Source organism: Orcinus orca, chromosome 7 (genome assembly GCF_937001465.1).
Source record: "Orcinus orca chromosome 7, mOrcOrc1.1, whole genome shotgun sequence".
Taxonomy (NCBI): Eukaryota; Metazoa; Chordata; class Mammalia; order Artiodactyla; family Delphinidae; genus Orcinus; species Orcinus orca.
In genome coordinates this window covers 90270128-90289995 of record NC_064565.1, presented here as the reverse complement: position 1 = coordinate 90289995, position 19868 = coordinate 90270128, and the positions used below count along the sequence as shown (strand labels likewise).

Below are 19868 nucleotides of genomic sequence, written 5' to 3'. Positions count from 1 at the left end.
GTAGTTCCCTGTGCTATATAGTAGGTCCTTGCTGTTTACCTATTTTATATATAGTAGTATGTGCCTGTTAATCTCAAATTCCAAATTTATCCCCCCTCACCTTTCTCCTTTGGTAACCATACGTTTTTTTCTCTGTCTCCAGGTATTTCTTTGCTTCAGGATTTTTGCAGAGTTGAAAACAGAAGCTTCTAACTTTCTTCTGGTCCTTGGTCTTTGATTTTAGCATAAGCTCACTAAAGAGATTAGGTGTGCCCCGGGGTCAGGGATGAAAGGAGTACACTCTTAAAGGAAAAGTGTGTGTGGGGGGGAGAGGGAAATAGATATTGACCTCTTGACCCATGAACTTTGCCAAAAGTGCCCTTACAACCAACCCTGACAGTTACCACCTGACGGGACTGTGGGTACCTCAGTGGTAACCAGAGTGAGTATGGCCAGAAGGCCTCCCAAATGCTTTGTGTGCTGCGCCATGTCCCAGGACTCTGGAATCATCAAAGAGGTTAAGCTCCAACAATGGCTAAGAATAGCTGTCTGGCTAATGGAACGTATGACTTCTAAACACCTCAGTATGTGCACCACTTAAAAACTCCTCATCTTTCCTGAACACCTTACTGCATGCCAGATAGGATTCTAAGTGCTTTACATGTAATACTCATTTAATTGTCACAATACACAGTACTATTATCCCACTTTTAAAGGAGACTGAGAGGTTAAATAAATGGCCCAAATTTACCCAGTTAGCAAGCAGTGTAGCCTGGATGTGAACTTAGGCATTCTAGCTTCCATGCTCTAAAATGCTTCCCATACCTGCTATATGATTGGGTCTACAATTCAGGACCTCTATCTGTGGGTTTAAGACTGGATGGGAAGACATTAGTTTAGAGTAGCATCTTCAGGGTAGATTTCAGACAGCGCTGACTGAGGACTCATGGTCTGTGTTAGTCATGGCAGCTAGCTGTGGGCCACAGGGGGCAGACTTAGAAACAAAAGTCTTCCTTTGAGGGAAATGAGGGCCAGGATGCTGGTGAAATCAGTGCCACCCCTAGGATCAGGTCATTTCCCAAGGAAGCCTGTCAGGCTGGGAGATGTGGGGCAACTGGGGGTCTGTACATAAAAGAGAGGTGCTGGAGGACCTTTGGGCTGTGGAGTAGCAGCAACAAGACATGGGGGAAAATGTCCTTCCAGTGTGGGACCCTTGCCCCTCTGTTTCACCAAGGGAAAGTTTCCAGTTATGGATTCCATTGACCCCTCTCCTATTGCCTTCTCCTGGACTTCCCCTACAGTGCCTACATTTGTACCTAATTAGGGTTAATCAAATGTCTACTTTAAGAAGAGAAGTCTTTCAGGGAGTGGGAAGAACTTCCATGGGTCAGATTATTTGCCCCCCCACAGAGTGCAGCCGAGATGAACCTCACTAAGAAAACAGGTACTTTGATGGAGGACAGTATAGAGAGGTAACTTGGGACTCCTGAACACTTTGGGAGAAAGCGTGGGCTTAAGTGCAATGTCATGATAGGGAGGTAGGGGTGATAACAGGTCAGGAAAACTGGGAAGACATTCTTAAAGACTGATAGATAGGAAGAGGCTAGGGAACATCTCCGTAGTGTATCCAGGAAAGTGGGAAGAGGGGAATTTCCTTCTCCAGCCCCTGGCTCAGATGGATCCCCTGCTCCCACTTCTGGGTTAGTGTTCTGTGACTACCAAAAGGTTACTGGATTTTAGTGGGCTTTTTGTAGGCTGGTCTGGGACCCTACAACCAGTAACTTTTTTCCTATGGGGAAAACCATTCCCAGGTCCAAACTACCAATTTCTTAATGGGTTTTTGAAACACAGTTTGTTTTTATGTTGGGGATTGCCTGTAAACATGTTGCCTCCTAATTGTAGTTTTGATTTGCATTACTCTAATGATTAGTGATGTTGAGCAACCTTTCATGAGTTTATTGGCAGTCTGTATATCTACTTTGGAAAAATGTCTATTTAGGTCTTCTGCCCATTTTTGGATTGGATTGTTTGATTTTTTGATACTGAGCTGCATGAGCTGCTTGCATATTTTGGAGATTAATCCTTTGTCAGTTGCTTCATTTGCGAATATTTTCTCCCATTCTGAGGGTTGCCTTTTTGTCTTGTTTACAGTTTGCTTTGCTGTGCAAAAGCTTTAAGTTTCATTAGGGCCCATTTGTTTACTTTTGTTTTTATTTTCATTTCTCTAGGAGGTTGGTCAAAAAGGATCTTGCTGTGATTTATGTCATAGAGTGTTCTGCCTATGTTTTCCTCTAAGAGTTTGATAGTGTCTGGCCTTACATTTAGGTCTTTAATCCATTTTGAGTTTATTTTTGTGTATGGTGTCAGGGAGTGTTCTAATTTCATTCTTTTACATGTAGCTGTCCAGTTTTCCCAGCACCACTTATTGAAGAGGCTGTCTTTTCTCCATTGTATATTCTTGCCTCCTTTATCAAAGATAAGGTGACCATATGTGTGTGGGTTTATATCTGGGCTTTCTATCCTGTTTCATTGATCTATATTTCTGTTTCTGTGACAGTACCATACTGTCTTGATTACTGTAGCTTTGTAGTATAGTCTGAAGTCAGGGGGCCTGATTCCTCCAGCTCCATTTTTCTTTCTCAAGATTGCTTTGGTTATTCGGGGCCTTTTGTGTTTCCATACAAATTGTGAAATTTTTTGTTCTAGTTCTGTGAAAAATGCCGTTGGGAGTTTGATAGGGATTGCACTGAATCTGTAGATTTCTTTGGGTAGTATAGTCACTTTCATAATGTTGATTCTTCCAATCCAAGAACATGGTATACCTCTCCATCTGTTTGTATCATCTTTAATTTCTTTCATCAGTGTCTTACAGTTTTCTGCATATAGGTCTTTTGTCTCCGTAGGTAGGTTTATAACTAGATATTTTATTCTTTTGGTTGCAATGGTAAATGGGAGTGTTTCCTTAATTTCTCTTTCAGATATTTCATCATTAGTGTGTAGGAATGCGAGAGGTTTCTGTTCATTAATTTTGTATCCTGCTACTTTACCAAATTCACGATTAGCTCTAGTGGTTTTCCAGTAGCATCTTTGGGATTCTCTATGTATAGTATCGTGCCATTTGCAAACAGTGACAGCTTTATTCTTCTTTTCCAATTTGGATTCCTTTTCTTTTTCTCCTCTGATTGCTGTGGCTAAAACTTCCAAAACTATGTTGAATAACAGTGGTGAGAGTGGGCAACCTTGTTCTGTTCCTGATCTTAGTGGAAATGATTTCAGTTTTTCACCATTGAGAACGATGTTGGCTGTGGGTTTGTCATAAAAGGCCTTTATTATGTTGAGGTAAGTTCCCTCTATGCCTACTTTCTGGAGGATTTTTATCATAAATGGGTTTTAAATTTTGTCAAAAGCTTTTTCTGCATCTATTGAGATGATCATATCATTTTTTTCCTTCAATTTGTGAATATGGTTTTATCACATTGATTGATTGTGTATATTGAAGAATCCTTGCATTCCTGGGATAAACTCCATATGATCATGGTGTATGATCCTTTTAATGTGCTTTTGGATTCTGTTTGCTAGTATTCTGTTGAGGATTTTTGCATCTATGTTCATCAGTGGTATTGGCCTGTAGTTTTCTTTAGTGACATCTTTGTCTGATATTGGTATCAGGGTGATGGTGGCCTTGTAGAATGAGTTTGGGAGTGTTCCTCCCTCTGCTACATTTTGGAAGAGTTTGAGAAGGATAGGTGTTAACTCTTCTGTAACTGTTTGATAGAATTTGCCTGTGAAGCCATCTTGTCCTGAGTGTTTGTTTGTTGGAAGATTTTTAATCACAGTTTCAATTTCAGTGCTTGTGATTGGTCTTTTATATTTTCTGTTTTTTCCTGGTTCAGTCTTGGAAGGTTGTGCTTTTCTAAGAATTTGTCCATTTCTTCCAGGTTGTCCATTTTATTGGCATATAGTTGCTTGTAGTAATCTCTCATGATCCTTTGGATTTCTGCAGTGTCAGTTGTTACTTCTCCTTTTTCATTCCTAATTCTATTGATTTGAGTCTTCTCCCTTTTTTCTTGATGGGTCTGGCTTATGGTTTATAAATTTTGTTTATCTTCTCAAAGAACCAGCTTTTAATATTATTGATATTTGCTATCATTTCCTTCATTTCTTTTTCATTCATTTCTGATCTGAACTTTATGATTTCTTTCCTTCAGCTAACTTTGGTGTTTTTTGTTCTTCTTTCTCTAACTGTTTTAGGGGTAAGGTTAGGTTGTTTATTTCAGATAATTTTTGTTTCTTAATGTAGGATGGTATTGCTATAAACTTCCCTCTTAGAACTGCTTTTGCTGCATGGTTTTGGGTTGTCATGTTTTTACTGTCATTTGTTTATAGGTATTATTTTAATTTCCTCTTAGATTTCTTCAGTGATCTCTTGGTTATTTAGTAGAGTATTGTTTATCCTCCATGTATTTGTATTTTTTACAGTTTTTTTCCTGTAATTGATATCTAGTCTCATAGCGTTGTGGTCAGAAAAGATACTTGATACAATTTCAATTTTCTTAAATTTACTAAGGCTTTTTTTGTGACCCAATATATGATCTATCCTGCAGAATGTTCCATGAGCACTTGAGAAGAAAGTGTATTCTGCTGTTTTTGGATGGAATGTCCTATAAATATCAGTTAAGTCCATCATGTTTAATGCGTCACTTAAAGCTGTGTTTCCTTATTTATTTTCATTTTGGATGATGTGCCCATTGGTGAAAGTGGGATGTTCAAGTCCCCTACTATGATTTTGTTACCATCCATTTCCCCTTTCATGGCTGTTAGCATTTGCCTTATGTATCAAGGTGCTCCTGTGTTGGGTGCATAAATATTTACAATTGTTGTATCTTCTTCTTGGATTGATCCCTCGATCATTATGTAGTGCCTTTCTTTGTCTCTTGTAATAGTCTTTATTTTAAAGTGTATTTTCTCTGATAGGAGAATTGCTACTCCAGCTTTCTTTTGATTTCCATTTGCATGGAATATCTTTTTCCATCCCCTCACTTTCAAGCTGTATGTGTCCCTAGGTCTGAAGTGGGTCTCTTGTAGACAACATATATACGGGTCTTGTTTTTGTAACCATTCAGCCAGTCTATGCCTTTTGGTTGGAGCATTTAATCCATTTACATTTAAGGTTAATTATCAATATGTATGTTCCTATTACCATTTTCTTAATTGCTTTGGGTTTGTTATTGTAGGGCTTTTCCTTATCTTGTGTTTCCTGCCTAGAGAAGTTCCTTTAGCATTTGCTGTAAAGCTTGTTTGGTCGTGCTGAATTCCCTTAGCTTTTGCTCATCTGTAAAGGTTTTATTTCTCTGTCAAATCTGAATGAGATCCTTGCTGGGTAGAGTAATCTTGGTTGTAGGTTTTTCCATTTCATCACTTTAAATATGTTCTGCCACATGCTTCTGGCTTGCCAAGTTTCCGCTGAGAAATCAGCTGTTAACCTTATGGGGATTCCCTTGTATATTATTTGTTGCTTTTCCCTTGCTGCTTTAAAATTTTTTTTTGTATTTAATTTTTGATAGTTTGATTAATATATGTCTTGGCTTTTCTCCTTGGATTTATCCTGTACAGGACTCTCTGCGCTTCCTGTACTTGATTGACTCTTTCCTTTCCCATATTAGGGAAGTTTTCAAGTATAATCTCTTCAAATATATTCTCAATCACTTTCTGTTTCTCTTCTTCTGGGACCCCTATAATTTGAATGTTGGTGTGTTTAACATTGTCCCAGAGGTCTCTGAGAGTGTCCTCAATTCTTTTCATTCTTTTTTCTTTATTCTGCTCTGCATTACTTATTTCCACTATTTTATCTTCCAGGTCACTTACCTGTTCTTCTGCCTCAGTTATTCTGCTATTGATTCCTTCTAGAGAATTTTTAATTTCATTTATTGTGTTGTTCATTATTGTTTGTTTGCTCTTTAGTTCTTCTAGGTCCTTGTGAAACGTTTCTTGTGTTTTTTTCCATTCTATTTTCAAGATTTTGGATCATCTTTACTATCATTACTCTCAATTCTTTTTCAGGTAGACTGCTTATTTCCTCTTCATTTGTTTGGTCTGGTGGGTTTTTACCTTGCTCCTTCATGTGCTGTGTGTTTCTCTGTCTTCTTATTTTGCTTAACTTACTGTGTTTGGGGTCTCCTTTTTGCTGGCTGCAGGTTCATAATTCCCGTTGTTTTTGGGGTCTTCCCCCAGTGGGTAAGGTTAGTTCAGTGGGTTGTGTAGGCCCCGGTGGAGGAGACTGTTGCCTATGTTCTGGTGGATGAGGCTGGATCCTGTCTTTCCAGTGGGCAGGACCGCGTCCAGTGGTGTGTTTTGGGGTGTCTGTGAAGTTAGTATGATTTTAGGCAGCCTCTCTACTAATGGGTGGGGTTGTGTTCCTGTCTCGCTAGTTGTTGGCCATGGGGTTTCCAGCACTGGAGCTGCTGGTTGCTGAGTGGAGCTGGGTCTTAGCGTTGAGACAGAGATCTCTGGGAGAGCTCCTGCCGACTGATATTATTTGGGGCGGGAGGTCTCTGGTGGACCAATGTCCTGAACTCGGCTCTCCTAGCTCAGAGGCTCAGGTCTGACTCTTGGCCGGAGCACCAAGACCCTGTCAGCCACACAGGTCAGAAGAAAAGGGAGAGAAAAAAAAAAAGAAAAAAAAAACTAAACTAAAATAAAAGTTATTAAAATAAAAAATTTTAAAAGTTAAATTAAAAATATTTAAAAGTAATAAAAAAAATTAAGAAGAGAGCAACCAAACCAATAAAGAAATCCATCAATGGTAAGAAGTGTTAAAAACTATTTAAAAAAATATGGACAGACAGATCCCTAGGACAAATGGTAAAAGCAAACCTCTACAGACAAAATCACACACAGAAGCATACACATACACATTCACACAAGAGAAAAAGTTGGAAAAATATATATATCATTGCTCCCAAAGTCCACCTCCTCAATTTGGGATGATTCGTTGTCTATTCATGTGTTCCACAGATGCAGGGTACATCAAGTTGATTGTGAAGATTTAATCCGCTGCTCCTGAGGCTGCTGGGAGAGATTTCCCTTCCTCTTCTTTGTTCGCACAGCTCCTGGGGTTCAGCTTTGGATTTGGCCCCGCCTCTGCGTGTAGGTCGCCTGAGGGCATCTGTTCTTCGCCCAGACAGGACTGGGTTAAAGCAGCAGCTGATTCGGGGGCTCTGGCTCACTCAGGCCGGGGGGAGGGAGGGGCACGGATTGCACCAGCCTGAGGCCGCCGTGCGTTCTCCCGGGGAAGTTGTCCCTGGATCATGGGACCCTGGCAGTGGCGGGCTGCACAGGCTCCCGGGAGGGGAGGTGTGGAGAGTGAGCTGTGCTCGCGCACAGGCTTCTTGGTGGCGGCAGCAGCGGCCTTAGCGTCTAATGCCTGTCTCTGGGGTCCGCGCTTTTAGCTGCGGCTCACGCCCGTCTCTGGAGCTCGTTTATGTGGTGCTATGAATCCCCTCTCTTCGCGCACCAGGAAACAATGGTCTCTTGCCTCTCGGCAGCTCCAGACTTTTCCCCGGACTCCCTCCCGGCCAGCTGTGGCGCACTAACCCCTTCAGGTTGTGTTCATGCCGCCAACCCCAGTCCTCTCCCTGCGATCCGACCGAAGCCTGAGCCTCAGCTCCCAGTCTCACCCGCCCCGGCGGGTGAGCAGACAAGCCTCTTGGGGTGGTGAGTGCCGGTCAGCACTGATCCTCCGTGCTGGCACCGATCTTCCGTGCTGGAATCCCTCTGCTTTGCCCTCCGCACCCCTGTTGCTGCACTCTCCTCCAGGGCTCCGAGGCTTTCCCCCTGCCCACCCCCATCTCCACCAGTGAAGGGGCTTCCTAGTGTGTGGAAACCTTTCCTCCTTCACAGCTCCCTCCCACTGGTGCAGGTCCCTTCCCTATGCTTTGTCTCTGTTTTTTCTTTTTTCTTTTGCCCTACCCAGGTATGTGGGGAGTTTCTTGTCTTTTGGGAGGTCTGAGGTCTTCTGCCAGCGTTCTGTAGGTGTTCTGTAGGAGTTGTTCCACGTGTAGATGTATTTCTGATGTATTTGTGGGGAGGAAAGTGATCTCCACGTCTTACTCCTCCACTATCTTGAAAGTTCCCCCCCCGCCACCACCCCCGTCCCTAGTTTTTAACAAATGCCTTCAAGGAGCAGGAGGAGGAAAATACGAACAAGTCTTAGTTCTTGTACTGGACCAGTGTACAGCAGGAGCTCATTTCTCTTATCCATCATGTGTAGAAAATTACCTTCTGATGGTTTTGTACTTGTGTGGCTATTACACATTCCATCTCAAATCCTTTCCTAAGATGGCTAGCACGAGCTCAGCATCTTGATCTCCCTTTCTTCTGACTACAGAATTCACCAGCTGTGTCTGTTATTGTCCAGACAGCTGCCAAGTATATCCATCCATTTGGTTTGTAAATCATCTTCATAATAGAAGAAACAAATCTTTCAGAATGTTTTTATTTATTCACCCAACCATCTCTTTGTTCCAACCATGACCTACCTGAACCAATCCCTTTCGCCATAAAGACATAGTGTTATGTCTTTTATGACGGTGGCAACCCGCTTACCTCCTTCCCACCCATGTGTCTACAAACCCCTTTTACAGATAAACATTCTTCTAATTTAGCCAAAGAAGTAAAAAGAGGAAGGAGGTATAATATATGCCATGCAGCTCTTGAAAAGAAACAGTAATAAAGGTACTAATATTTGTAGAAAGCTCTAGAGCCATCCCATTTCCGAAATTATTACTTACAGGATATTCATGCTACTGTTAAAGAAGCAGAAATCTTTATCTGCTAATAATAATAATAATAAAGCCCATCTAGGACAAACCACAGCCTGCTGCCAGAGGACTGTGGCAGTCTTAACAAATTTTCCAGAACATAAGATGCCAGCAGATAACAGGTATTAGGTTTTCTTCTGGCAAGTCTGAACACTTCACAGCTAGCCTATCTTGCTCTCTTAATTGGGCCTATAAAAACTCCCCAGGCATCTCTTGGAGCCATTGAAATTCCCTCCACTTGTTCTTTACAGCTTTTCAGAGCCTAGATGGGAAAACAGCTACCAAACAGACTTGCTGAAAAGAATTTTAAGGTCTCATGTCTATATTTACAAACCTTGCAATCTGTGTGTATTCATTTATTTCAACACAAATGAAGTGAATAAATCAGGAGCTCCTTTGGGAAAAGAAAAACCACCATATTTGAGAGAAAAAGAACAAAATATGTGACTGAGGCAACTCCCAAATGTCCTCTATCGCTTTCCCAGCACCCCTCATGCACACCCTGCTTCCAAAAGAATTAACTGCATTCTCTGCACTCATTTAGAAGATAATACTACTCCACACTACAGCATTTCTCACATATATTAATGTCCTTTCTTTTGGTTTTGGCTTAGATGTCTGTATTCCTGGCTAGACTGTGAGTTCCTCCGACATAGAGATGATATATTATTGTTACCAGTACTGCGCTTATGCTAAGGCTGAGCAAATATTGGTTAAAATTGAATAGGAGACACAGAAAAAAGAGAAGGAAAAGAGAGAGCGGTATGAGAGCAAGGGAGAACCCAAGAGAGCAGTAAGAGAAATCTTTGGCTCTGGGCCACTGGGCAGGTGTAACGTAGGTAGAAAACTACCCACAAGATGGCCTGGGAAGATGCAGAAAGTCTGAGGGGGGTCAAAGAAAAAAAGAGTGCTAAAAATACATTCCAAAAAATATTAATAAGGAGCAGCCTTTCCTAAAAGCATACTCCAAAATTTCTCTAGGATTGTCTTCCAAGTTTCTAATACACAGCCTGCAAATTTCATTATACATTTCTTGTGCAGAAAATGACAACTGTATCATTACACCTGGCTAAAAGTGACTGTAAACTGTACCCTAGTTTCAGAGATGTGAAAAATAAACAAACAATAAAACCACCAGAAAACTATGAACAGAACCTAATAATCTTTTCAGTGATTCATAGATCCTAATACTCTTTCCGTGTTTTTTTTTTTTTCGGTACATGGGCGTCTCACTGTTGTGCCCTCTCCCGTTGCGGAGCACAGGCTCCGGACGCGCAGGCTCAGCGGCCATGGCTCACAGGCCCAGCCGCTCCACGGCATGTGGGATCTTCCCGGACCGGGGCACGAACCCGTGTCCCCTGCACCGGCAGGCGGACTCTCAACCACTGTGCAGGGAAGCCCTCCGTGATTGTTTTAATAATTTTGGATTTGAAGACTTTTGTGAGCATGCTTTCATTCTTCTTGGTCTTTTAAAAAAGTAGTTATTAGGTAACTTATTCCCCTAATTTCCTTCTCGATAGATCAGAAGTTCCCCAGTATAGTGTGACTCGAGGGGATATTTGTCAGGCCTCTCAGTCTGAGGTCCTGGGAGCTTGGGGGATTCTGAGTCGATGACAGTATTTTTTGATGACGCTCTTCCATGTACTGATCTTGTTAGATAAGTAGAACTACTTCAGTGTTTACTGAAGCAATTGGAATCAGTGCCCTACTTTTAGACTTGTGAGTCAGAAAGCTTGATGACCACCTGGAGAAGCACCTGGGAGCCCTCTCTTGGGTCCCATCCCTCCCCTTCATGGACTGTCTATCCGTTTTTAACAGGCACCCTCGGTGATCCTGAAGACCAGCCAATCTAGGAACCACAGTCTCATAAAAGCTGCCTTGTTGTGTCTGGCTGACTGGCAGGAATGAAATGGTAACTTTCTAAACTTGCTTTCCTAGATCTCTCCAAAAGTAGCAAGACAACGGGGTGATCTCTCAGGTCTACGCTGGACAAAAGATACTAGTGTTTTTCCTTGGCTTGTGGAGAGGACGGGAAAGGACGCTGAGATTCTAATCCCTGGTTTGGAGTATCACAGCCAATCACAATGAACAGTCATCTTTTATGACCGTGCATTTCCCAAGCATCCCTTTGGGAAGCTGGAGTCCCCAGCTGTCTGGGAAATGTAAAATCAGTCACTTTTGGCAAAGCTCAACACACCCGAGCATGGGAAACACAAATGAAAATAGAGAGACTCTTTTACTCACTAGATTGTTTGTCTGGTTACACATTTGCTCAGCACAGAAACAGAATCATCAAGATAGGGAGGACACAAGTGTGTAGTTATCTAGCTCAGGTTTGATGAAGGTAAGAGGAAACTTTAAGTCTCATGAGTGTCAGCATTTTCATCCTTTCAGCTTGATGTAAGGAGATCGTATAAAGTAAGGTCCAAACAACAGGGACTACTTTACCTAAAATTACTTATCTTATTTTGCTCATAGGAGTTCACACTGGTTTTGAGAAGGAAGACTTTTCAATGCACTGGACATGGTGGGAACAACTTCCCTTTATTTTATTGTCCATTTGGTTGAGGGAACAGAGCCTCATGTATAGAGTCTTTCATCAAAGTCAATAAGTCAATCTGATTAAGCTTGAAATGAATTGTTGTAGATTGTTACTCTGTGAACATCTTTCTCTTCTGTTACTGAGAGTCTAAGTGACCAGTCGCCCCATCACTGTAAATGCCATTCTGCTTAATCCTAACATCTGTAATAAAACCAGTAAATAGCTGTTTGTTCGGATGTGTAGTCACAGGATGCTTATCTGTGGAAGAGGCTGAAGCCATTTGGTTGGAGATCGTTAATCCTTACTGTGTACTTCTGATTAGTGTTTTTAAACTCTGCCATATAAGGAAGAGTCTATGGGGCTAAGAAATTTCAGTCGCTCTGCACAACAGTGGTGGATGCTGAAACTGAGTTTGGAGCCCCTGTGTAAAAGTACTAGGTTTCATGCATGAGAAACCACAGTATCCAAGTGAAGACTAGAGGGAATCCGCTCATTGGCTGGACTCTACTCTCCCTACTCCGACCTCGTGAACACAAATATGAGTGTGAAAATCAAGAAAGGAAACTTTCCTTTAATACATCTGTCCTTCGAAAGAGCTGGTGTGGCACCAGGGATAAGACAGTTCCTTATGGGGTTCTCAAAACAGCACTAAAAACTGTAGGAGAAGAGGCAGTAATCATCAAAGAGGATGAGTGAGAACCTTGCCTTCTTGAAAAGGGCAAGAGAATGAATCATGCTATTTTGAAAAAACCCCAGAAAATATCTCTTTAGAGGTAACAATGTTCTTTTCTCTTCCCAAATGTTGAAGGATTTGGCAAAGAGAACCCTCTAATAAAAAACTGCCCTTATCTCAAAATAAAATGATCTTAGTGTACTGGTAAGATCAGCAAAATGTAAATTGTTCAGACGCAATACACAAACAGTTGATATCTTTGAATTGATATCTTTCGGACCCTTCTGAAATTTATTTCTAATATCATTTTCCAAAGGAGAGATGGCTTATGTTGCATGGTCTGCTAATGCTTGACCAGATGTCTGAGACTCAAGAGATGGAGGGCAAGGATTAAGGCTCAGTAGATGATGGCCAAGATTGCTTGTGTTCTTTAAAATAGCTAACATCTGCTCCATCCCAACAAGCTGGCATACAAGTCCAACAGGGAGTAAATATGAGAGCAATTAAAATGAACTACTGTGCATTAGGGAGGTTTGATTTACAGAAACAACTTCTGTGGGAGAAAATGGCTGTGGTTTAGGTAATGTTCACATCTATGAAACTGAAGTAACCTAAATATAGCTTGATGTGTACAGCACATTCTTGGCTATGTTCTTCTGCTCTTAACTACATCAGTAAAGATGAATTCAGTGATTGCAATCAGGCATGGACTTACCCAGTGAAGGTCATAGTCAGGTCTTGCTCTTCCTTCACTGTCCTCACATAAAGCGAAAGCTTCCCTCCGAGCCTGGTAATACTCCTTCCGCAACTTCTGGATGCGGTCAGTGCTTCCGCTAATGGAACGGCCACTGCAGGACATAATCAGAGGACATAATCGGACAGTCACACAATGTACATCATCCTGGAAACTCGCTTTTTGATTTTTTTTTTTTTATCAAAGCAGCTGACATCCAAATTTGGAAGATTCAGTAATATCATACAGACATGCTAGGAGAACTGTGAAATCCCTGGTAATAAAAATAAATAAAAACCAGTCTTTATGTGCATATGTTTAGCTCCAAGGGTCAAAACGTCTAACTTGGGATTAATAAATGCCTTTTGAGTGAGAACTTAAGATAAGGTCCTGATTTTTAGAGCAATTAAAAGAGCCATCACCTTTTTCTTATAATCATATGTACAGAGTTTGGTTAAATTTTAATGTAGTAACTCATTTTCTCAAATAAGTGGTACCAACTTGAGACCAGTTGTTTGACCCGAAGGTTGGAGGTGATGCAGAGTTGGCAGGTGCCACTCTTCATTTTAATGACATGTGTGAATTTTTGGAGTGGGGCTGGAGTACATGTCATTATATGGGTGTGGGCAGGACACAGAGAAAGAGAAGAAGGTGGAAGCCATGTGAAGAAGTAAAAAGAAAACTAAAGAGCTGGTCATAGAACATACCATCTTGGTTAGCTGTCCAAGCTTTTCCTCTCTCTACTTAGCTACTTCTTCCTCTCAGGAATTACAGCTTCTCCAGTGACTTATCCATTCAACCCCACACTAGTCAGCCAGTGGCTCCCTTTTAACTTGGATCTGTCACCATCAGTACCAACAGTACCAACATCACATGATACAATCAGGGCTAGGAAGCAAGAGGAGGATGCTAGGCAGGCCTCTACAGCTGATCAACTTGTTTGGTTCATCTGAGGCATAACTGAGTGCCCCATTGTGTCAGACCTTATGTTAAGACCTGGGGATCTTAAAACAAACAGAACTCGTTCACAAAAAGCACACAGTCTGGGAGGTGGGGGGCTGAAAGGGATACAGAGGACCACAATCCATGGCGACCAGTGCTGTGGGTGTGCACAGGGCCTTTGGGGACTCACACTGCTTAAGATTTAACAGGGTGAGAGCAGGGCCAAGGAAGGAGACCACAGAAGGCTCTACAGAGGAGGTGACACTTTAGCTGAGTCTTGAAGGATGCACAGGTGCTCAATAACTGGACAAGTGAGGTGAGGAAATTCCAGGTGGAGGGAAGGGCAATGCAAAGGACAGGAATGAGAAAGCACCCTGCTTTGGGGGAATGCAAGGAGGTCAGTTGGGCAAGCAGTGGTCCTCGGCTTCTTCTGTCCTGCCTCGTACCCATATTGGGTGATGAATGTTCCCTTCCTTCTCTCATTTGGGAAGCAAATTATAATAAAAAGGGAGTGCTGGTACTTTAGGGATATCCTGAACTTACTCTAATAAATGATGAAATATATCACTTGCAAATGTTGGTACTTTAACTCAATTTGTAACAATTAATCATAATGATACTCATATTTCATGGGTATGTGAGAATCACTGCTAGAGTATATACAGGGAATATGGGAGGAAACAGGGAAGAGAGACAGGTGAGACTGAGAAAAGTAGGTAGGGGTCCCATGGTGAAGACCTCTACATGCCAAAAACATCCCCAAGTATTACAGTTGAGCTTTAAGTTTAAATGAGATATCTGATAGAATGAGATATCTGAAAGCAGTAGAAAGAAGTCATCTACTATTTTGTTAAAACATTTAAAAATTATACTTAAACTATAAAAGAAAAGGGTGAGTAAACGTTTTTTGGGAGGAAAACGTTCTTCCCAAACTAGATTGTAAGTTAACTGAAAGCAGGACCACGTGTCTCAACATCCTCTGTACAAAGTTAGCACAGAGTCCTTGGCTTCCTACCTGCTCTACGGACACCAAGCAGCTTATGCTTCTGTTTAAGAAAAGACAAGTTCTTAGCGATCACATACCTTGATTTTTCTTCAATATGTATTTTTAAAACGTGCAAAGTAGTTCTAACTCTGTTTCCTGACGCTACTTTTTTTTTTTGAACAAAAGTTTTCCTCGAGAACTTGGAAAAGATAAAGGTAAGAAAAAAGTGGAACGTCTGATATGCTTTTCTGAACAACGGAAGGCAGGAAAGACAGCACAGCTCAATTCTGAACAGCTTCCCTCACTCTTGAGTGTTCTGAGCTAACTATGGGCCTGCATCCACTGTGCAGGCTTCTGCCCATTACATGCATGCATGAGCCGCGCTTAAACTCACCAGATGAGTTCAATCAACGTGGTGCAAACACAGCATACATAATCTATTAGTTTACCCAAAGAAACCGAAGCACTGAATTCAAGCAGAATGAAGTCATCAGTAATAAAGGAAAAAGAAAGAAACTGATAAGGGACTGTCTTAAAAATCCCCACAATTTTCCTACATTTGTGGGAAAAAATAATCATACTCAGACCGTAAACTATTCTTCCATATGCCGATAAATAAATACATTTAAAAATACGGGTTTGATCAGATTTCAGTTCTCAGATAGAAGGAATGGGGCAAGAATACAAAATCAGCTGTTTACGATTCAGAAAATCCCCTATGGCTGACAGGAACATGACTATTTACCCAGAGAAGAAATCTGACCTCAGAGAAAAACAGGAAAAAAGTCTAGAAATTCATGGACCATCTAAGTGCAAAACATTCTCCCTTGTGTGAATATTTTAAAGAAGTTATGGGGCACCGTGCAAACCTTTCATGATAAGCCAGGATTACATCACAACATTCTCTCTTTTTTTCTCTCTCTCTAACCCTCACTCTACTGCTAGTAACTGTATCAGATTTTTTCCCAGGTAATTGGTTTATATAATACAATTAGGAATAGAAAATTCTGATTTCATCTCTCAGCTCTTCTGTGCAGATAACACACACGGGTTTACCATCAAATCAATAAAAATTAAAAAAAATAATAAAACAAAAAACAACACAGCTATTGTAACCAAAGCAGTTAACTGATTCCATTTTGTGTTGAAGAGGCAGAAATTTGAAGAGGAACATAAAAATGCCTTTGTCATAAAGCAGCAATAATCATAATAGTCATAATTTATGGAACATTTATACAGCCAATATATTGATACAGACTTTTAGTTACTCCACTTCCTGCTCAGAGCAGACATCACTAATCACTTACGGCGTTCCTTCCCCATAATCCTAGACATGGCCTTAGGATCCTTCTTAACCCAGAACTTCAGAAAGCTACTACCAATCTATAGGAGCTGGAACTTGAGTTGAGTTACATAATTGCTGTGTAATGGGTGTTGTAAATACTTCAGAATCACAGAAGAATACTTAAAGGTAGCTTTTATTGTTTTGCTCCATAGACATGAGGAAGCTGAGGGTCATGGCTAATAGATGTACAAGGTCTAACTTCAAAGAAGGCTCTTTCCACCACTGCTTACTACCTTTCAACCTGCATCTCCTCCTTCATCTCATTTATATCTTAAAGACTAGGTCTTCTAACAACATACTGGACCAGAATGGAAGTTAAGGCCAGCCTTGAGGAGTTACTTTCTGAGGACTCCTGTTTTTCCTCCCTCTATTTACATGTTAATGGTTCCATTCTCCTGGCTTTATGGAACTTAGCAGTAGAGCTTCTAAGAATTTTGCCTGATAGTTTCAGAAGCAACATTAGCTTATGATGTAACTCACATACTCTTGCAATCATATAAAATCTGGTAAAGTATCAATAATCCCATCTCCAAGTTGCTAGTTAGAAAATTAGGCTTACTGTATTATTTGTTCACTGGATAAGGTAAAGGTTAGCCATTCTTACCAAAAAAGTTCCTATTATAGCTGTATCCATATGTAGGTGAACGCCACTCCTGCACTTTCAATGTGCTGAAATTTTATTTTAAATTAATTCAAGCGGTATAACAAAACAGATTTATATTGCAGTGATTTCTTGTCAATTATACTGCCTACGCCTTTAAAGGCAGATGTATAGTTAGATAGGCTTTTAACACTTTAAAGCTGGAAAGAGTTTAAAGTTGCAATGAAATTCAGAAACCATGTCATTTTCTTCATCGTCACCTATAGTAATATATCCCCAAATGCAATACACACCACAGTAAGGTATTATCTGCTCCTTTGGAATCTAACCTTATTCTTCCTAGTTCATAATTACCTCAATTGAAATACATTTTAAAATGAGCGTTCATTTGTGCATGCCATAGTCTCCTCCCATTACTACAACAGGCTGGAGAAAAGAAACTAACGTTTATTAAGCTCCTATGACGCCTTAAGTATAATATTTATGCTTTACATACTTCATCTCATTTAATCCCCCAATTTTTGAGGATGACATTGTTATTAACATTTCACAAATGAGCACGCTGAGGCTCAGATAAGTAGCCCAATTGGTGAGTGGCGGACCAGGAGATGTGTGACTCCAAAGCCAGTGTTATTTTGACCATACCTTGCTGCCTTGTGAGAACTGCATTAAAATGCAGTGGCATTTTGCAGCAGCAGTGCACAGGCATCTCAAGACAGAGGGAATTTAGCATGTATAGCCATACCTTTTGATATTCTTTTATTTGCACAGACCTTTGTAATAAAAATAGAAATTGAAGCAGCTACAGTAATAGAAAGACATGCAATGAAGTCTGTATTCATTAAAGAATGATGCTGGAGCAATTGCAGACAGAGATTTCTGGGTAATTAATATTACATCCCTAATAAGCTCACGTGGGAAACCGGCATAAAACTGAATGGGGTGCAAAAGAGACTCAACCTATGACAAAGAACCCACATGAAGGAGAAAGAAACTCTGGATTAGGACCAGGACGGAGAGGCAGCCAGGACTGCTGCTGGTAAAGCTCACCACTGGCTGAACTAGAGGGAGCTAGTCACTGCCAGCAAACCACTGTCCGACTTGTGAATTCACCTGCCATGACTTTGCATGTATGCCTAAGTGGGCATGCATATAAATAATGTACCCTAACTATGATTAAATTGTACACAGTTAATTCCAAAGAGCTGTGTCATTTTCAGATAGCCTCAAGTCATGCAACTCTTCGTTGTCAAGGAGAGGTGTTTGCCACCGGTGAGTAGATACCAGCCTGGGGTCCAGACCTGATGACGCAGTTAAGAACAGTCTTTATAGAATGGAACCTTAACAGGAATATTTCTACCTGGGTGAGACAATCCTTACAAACTCACTGAACAAAACGGTTGAAATTAGATGTATGCATGTCAACAATAATCAGTAGAATAGGGACTGCTTTGAGTTTGACAGATTATTCAATTTTTTTCTGATGTTACTGTACAAATGTTATGTTGATGCTTACCACAGAATATTTTAATTATGTAAACATGGTGTTCGTCTTTCTCTATTTACAAAAGGGTGGAATTTTAAAAGTTTTCTCAAAAAGGTTTCCTCCTTTTGAAAGATAGGGAGTGAAGAAAAAACCCTCGCACCCTTTAAGAATGCCAATGTGCTATTCTTTTCTTGTTTCCCCCTGATGAGAAGGGTTGTTTGTCTTATCTTTCTGCATTTAAGGACCTGAGAAATCATCCTAGCCTTAAACTACAAATTTAGCAGTACCACCGTTCTGCCTTAGAAAACAGGGCATATTTTTTTCAAAGTGGGAACAGAGCTCTCAAAGTACCTGGGATTCTGTGGCATTCACACTCTTGATAACATGAATATAATAAAATCTAACTGTCTATATGCAATCTTCTCTTACTAATTATACTTCAAACTCCAAAGTAAGTTCTGGAAGAGAATATTCAGCTGAAGACAGGCATGGACACAGCTATTACTTATTTTCTGTTGGTGATAAAGATTTCTGTCAAATAAGAAAAGTTAGAGATTCTTATAAGTGTACTCAGGATCATTAATTCAAAAGCATTTTGAAGATTTACAGCAACGATAGTCCAAGAGCACTTACACTTCCATTCTTCAGATTTAAATTCCATAATGCAAATACACTTATATAGTGTGCCCACATACGCTAAATGAGATTTAGTGAGAAACAATGGCTTTTAAGGGGGCTTAACTCTATAAAATTCTTCAAATGATATTTTCATACTGGAAAGCTCTGAAAATTACCAGTGTAAATATTCAGCGAAAATTATGATTATATAAATTCTTTATCTTCTCCCTGCTCCTAATTTTGTAAAAAGATTATCTATTTTTTCAAAGGTATATTGACAAATAAGATTTTTCATGGTTTAGTCCAGTGAAATTTTGGAACACAGAACTGACTACCCATGAAGAACATTTGGGAATTTTTCCAATTTCTTTCCCAATTCATCACCACTATGATGGTGACCCCCTTTTTCAATTATTTTTGATTAAAAATTTCCCCAAATAACAAGAATACGCCTTTCTTCATATGGACGTTTAATTTCTTTTAGATTTCAGTTATTTTGTTGATTAAAACACTCTAAATTAAGAACCCTTTGCTTACTATGATTGCCTATTAATTCCTATATTAAGAGTATGAGTTTAGAAAAAGGGTGAATAATATAATAACAGACAAATTTTTCACATTTAGAATCTCCCTTTATTTCTAGAACTACTTTTGTCAATTATCTCTGACATTATACTTCTTATTAGTAGGTGAAGAAACAATACTTAGACATCTTAAGAGACAATTGGATGTCACATGAAAAACTGGTGGCAGAATCTGAGGGAAAAAACTATGTTCTATGCTAATACGTTACTTTGAAAAGCATGTATTTGTATAAATTTCGAAGAGTTCAACAAAATTACTCCAATGTCAAGATCCTGTGGGAAAGCTAAAAAACTGGTCCAGAGAGGGTGATATGCAAGTTAGAGTTATAAAGAAGAACGAACCCTACAAATCTTGGCCTATAATCCTGAACATGGTCCTTCCCTCAACCATCCTGACGCTGCCAGTGGCATTTTGACCCAGACGCAACAACCTGACAACGTGACTTGGCTTACCTGGGCTCCTGACTTTGCCATGGCAACCTAGTCTGACCATTTGCCTTTCCCCACATCTTTCCTGCTTTAAGCATCTGTTCCCTTTGAGATCCTTATCTTGGTATTTCC

General features: G+C 40.4%; 1 protein-coding gene across 1 annotated transcript in view; it reads right to left on the bottom strand.

Moving 5' to 3' along the window:
• The window catches only part of PARD3B (par-3 family cell polarity regulator beta), a 1037324-nt gene that overhangs the window by 124511 nt on the left and 892945 nt on the right, over positions 1 to 19868 (bottom strand). Inside the window, exon 21 of the mRNA XM_012532519.3 lies at positions 12729 to 12861. Within this exon, the coding sequence (XP_012387973.1) occupies positions 12729 to 12861 (133 nt within the window). The remainder of the gene's footprint in view (positions 1 to 12728; positions 12862 to 19868) is intronic.